At 34.2% G+C, this 3,778-nt stretch overlaps 1 protein-coding gene across 1 annotated transcript in view; it reads left to right on the top strand.

The window, feature by feature from the left end:
• The first annotated feature begins 1,909 nt into the window (after positions 1–1,909).
• The window catches only part of LOC108978802 (mucin-17), a 4,657-nt gene continuing 2,788 nt past the window's right edge, over positions 1,910–3,778 (top strand). The window contains exons 1-2 of the mRNA XM_018949257.1: positions 1,910–1,964; positions 2,223–3,776. Coding sequence (XP_018804802.1) covers positions 1,923–1,964; positions 2,223–3,776 — 1,596 coding nt within the window. The 5' untranslated portion in view covers positions 1,910–1,922. The remainder of the gene's footprint in view (positions 1,965–2,222; positions 3,777–3,778) is intronic.

The following is a 3,778-nucleotide window of genomic DNA, read 5'->3' as shown; positions in this document are numbered from 1 at the left end:
GATCACTGTAGTCAAAACGTAAATATTGATGAAGTTCGAAAGCTAGAATCATTCAACTAACTGTTAATGAGAGCTTGCACTCACTGCTAGAAAAAAAATACAAAAAAGTTCTTAAACAATTCAAGACCTGTAACTGAAAATAACGCGAATTTTTACATATAAAATTTCACGGGTTTGGGTAGTCCAATTGTCGTTTTTTTTATTATAATGATATACATACATGGCTCTGAAGTACGATACGTACAATACGATAGCAGCCGCTACGGTGAGACCTGTTTTCATAAGCTTGGTGATTTTTGTTTACTAAAATCTCACACTTCGGTTCTTGTAAGAGAATTCTTGACCAAAAACAGTACTGTAATAATGCCCCAAATTTTAAAACAACGTGGTGTTCGCCATAGCGTCGTGTGACCTATTTCTAAAAATAAATTCATGATAATAACTAAGTAACTGTATGGTTATACCAAATATAGAGTTTGAAAAGTGTGGGGATGTTTGGAATAAGCTCTGACATAAGTGCATAATATCGATTGAGGACTATTTTGAAGGCTACAATATTAATGTAGACGAATGAATAAACTTATATTTCAAAACACGAATATTACCGTTATTTTTTGAACATACCTACAAATTTATCATCAGTCCACATCTCACATAGTAATTTGTTAGATTTCCCTAGAAAGTTTACTATGGGTACTTTTTATGTTTTTACTTTTGTACATACACATACATATATGTACATATATATATGTACGTTCATAAGTCCCCAGCTAGACGAATCCATGTTTTTTATATGAAAGCATCGGCGTTTAAATGTTTTTGGTTTTCTGTCAACAGGCAGCAAAGTACCTATACGTATACTCTAGTCATACAAACGTAAGCAAAGTGCCTTAGTGACGTCATTAGCTCCGCATAATATTTACAGATCAAGGAAATCAAACAAACAATAAGTCACTGGAACATAGTGAGTCATAAGTGTTATATTTCTTTTTACATACGTACTTATTTATATACATATATTTTCTTTTAAACTAATAATATATGTACATATCAACCCGTTTCAGAAGAACCCTATAATATAAATAAAGTTCAGTTATTATTATACTTTACAATGAATCACTTGGACTTGCACTGATAACAAGTGTCTGTCAAACACACTTTTTAAAAAATGGATAACTAGATTCTCCTTTTAATGGGACCATTTTGTTCAGCAGAAAAAAATTCATATAAAATAATATATTTATGAAAATGGTACATCTTTACCTTTTCACTGTTTATTATGAAATGTATTTAATAACTAACCTTTAACCTCTTTATCTTCTTTAAATTTCGACTCTTATATTAAAAAGAAAACATGATTTCAATTAGCTTTCCTCCTACGCCATTGGCAGCAATTACACTCTTTCATATTACATCAATTACAACTTTTTTTCATGGCATCATTTGAAGCTCGAAATTCCAGTAAGGTAATATACCTTGGATTTAAAAAAAATATTATGAAATGTGGATTGATAAAATATATAAAAATATCGTATTAATCTAATTTTGATTGATTTCTTCAAATAAGAAAGTCCTCTGTATTTGAACTAATTATTCTATTTTAAATTCAATTTGTATAATATGTTCTGTTTTTTACGCAAGTCAAGAGACAAACCAAGTGATTTCAACCAACAAACAGCAGCATCGTAAATTTCACAGCACATCAACATATCCGCATATTCTTGATCTGATGCGTACATATGTATGTATATTGGTGTTATCTTAGACAATGTTTGAACTAATTCGCTAAAAAGGTTAATGCATATATTACATGTTATCTTGACAAAGCAGTGTGAATGAAGTTTCCTAAGATAAAATTTCCACATAAAAGACAAAGACGCCCAGAGAAAGTCATTAGTAACGATAAACTTTCGAGCACGACGATGACTACGACGAAAATCACCAGGTTGACATTGCTACTACTGGTAAATAGATCAAGTTCCAAGCATTTACTGAGAACTAACAAGATACACATGCAAAGTTTTTTGGAACTTGTGAGACATACACAGCACTGTACTTCACTAATCGTGTTAATAGTTAAAATATAAAAAAGTTATGAAAACATGTATTTGCGCTAAATGGGGTACTCCTCAGTAAGGTGTAAAAAAAAGATATTTCTTTGTTCTTAGTGTGCGATTTAAGATTGACTTCAATCTAAAGTGGTAATACTATTTTAATTTCAGTTCGCCTTATCAGTGGCAGCCCAAGAAGCAAAAGGATATGGTGTTACTCAAGGTATCAACTGTTATGGTAAAGAATATGTCTGCGTTGGCCCATTAAACTATAAGCATTGTGAATGGGATGCTCAAGGAAATACCTATGCTTCGGGTAGCGTGATACAGTGTCCCCCTAACCACCGTTGCGTGAACGATGGAGTAGAAATTTGTATTCCGCTTAAATTATCCACAACAGCACCTCAAGCAGCGCGCCCAATCACCTCAGAGCAAATAATCGTCAACTCAATATCGACTGAAGCTCCCGTAAAAATTAAAGAATTAAAATGGGAATCTACATCTACTATAACGGATACCACAACAGATAAAGCAGTAAATAAAGAGACATCAAGTATTCCTGTTGACACAACAACTATCGCAGATGATTCAATTTGGACCACGTTTTTAACAGAGAATCCGAACTTTTATAATACACTCGAGCCGAAATCAACTGATCCCAATTTTCAGTTTGCTACTAGTCTACCCCTTGAGACAACAACGGGTGCTATTTTAGAAACTACGTCACTTCAATACGAAACAACTACTACTTCGGATACTTATGTGACATTAACTCCAATTTCATCGGATGATTCCAGTATACCAGTTAACTCCAATAATGTCTTGGTGGCCGGATCAAAAATAGATGATACGCATGTAGCTCTTGTTAAAATAACTCTGGAAAATCAAGCTTATGACACAACCACCACTATAAACTTTTCCGCTGATCCCAATTCCCCAGAGAATTCTTATTTGTTAGCTAACACAAATATTTCTGAGAGTGATGATTCTACAATGACTAAAAATGAATTTTCAGATTCGTTAACAGAGATATATCATGAAACTACAGTAACTGCAGAATTGGAGAACTATGTGGAATTTGAAACAAAAGCGCCAATAGATGCGAGTTTTTCAATATCTCCAGATAGCTCACCTACCAACACAGCTGATCCTACTACAACAACTATTCCTGTTGAAGAATCCAATACTATCGTTCCAAGTGCTTCATCTGAACCCAGCACATCAACAAGTTCAAGTTTACTGGAGAACTCTAACATCCCGATCGAATTAGATGGGTCAACAGATCTTCATACAGCAAATTTTGCGGTGGATAAAACCAATTCTATCGTTCCAAGTGCTCCATCTGATAACAAACTAGCAAGTTCCAGTTTACCAGAGAACTCCAACATCCCAACCGAATTAAGTGGGTCGACAGATCTTAACACACCAAATATTCCAGTTGATAAAACCAACTCAATCGTTCCTAGTGCTCCATCTGAGAACACACCAGTATTTTCACGTTTACCAGAAAAATCTAACATCCCAGTCGAAACAAGTACGGCAACTAATCCTACTACAACAACCATTCCAGTGGAAGAACCCAATACCATCGTTCCAAATGTTTCATCTGAACACAGTACATCAACAAGTTCAAGTTTACCAGAGAACTCCAACATCCCAACCGAATTAAGTGGGTCGACAGATCTTAACACACCAAATATTCCAGTTGATAAAACCAACTCAATCGT

This window comes from Bactrocera latifrons, unplaced genomic scaffold, assembly GCF_001853355.1.
Source record: "Bactrocera latifrons isolate USDA-ARS-PBARC rearing strain unplaced genomic scaffold, ASM185335v1 scaffold_128, whole genome shotgun sequence".
Taxonomy (NCBI): domain Eukaryota; kingdom Metazoa; phylum Arthropoda; class Insecta; order Diptera; family Tephritidae; genus Bactrocera; species Bactrocera latifrons.
The sequence above is the reverse complement of the archived record's forward strand: the minus strand, read 5'-3'. Positions and strand labels throughout refer to the sequence as shown.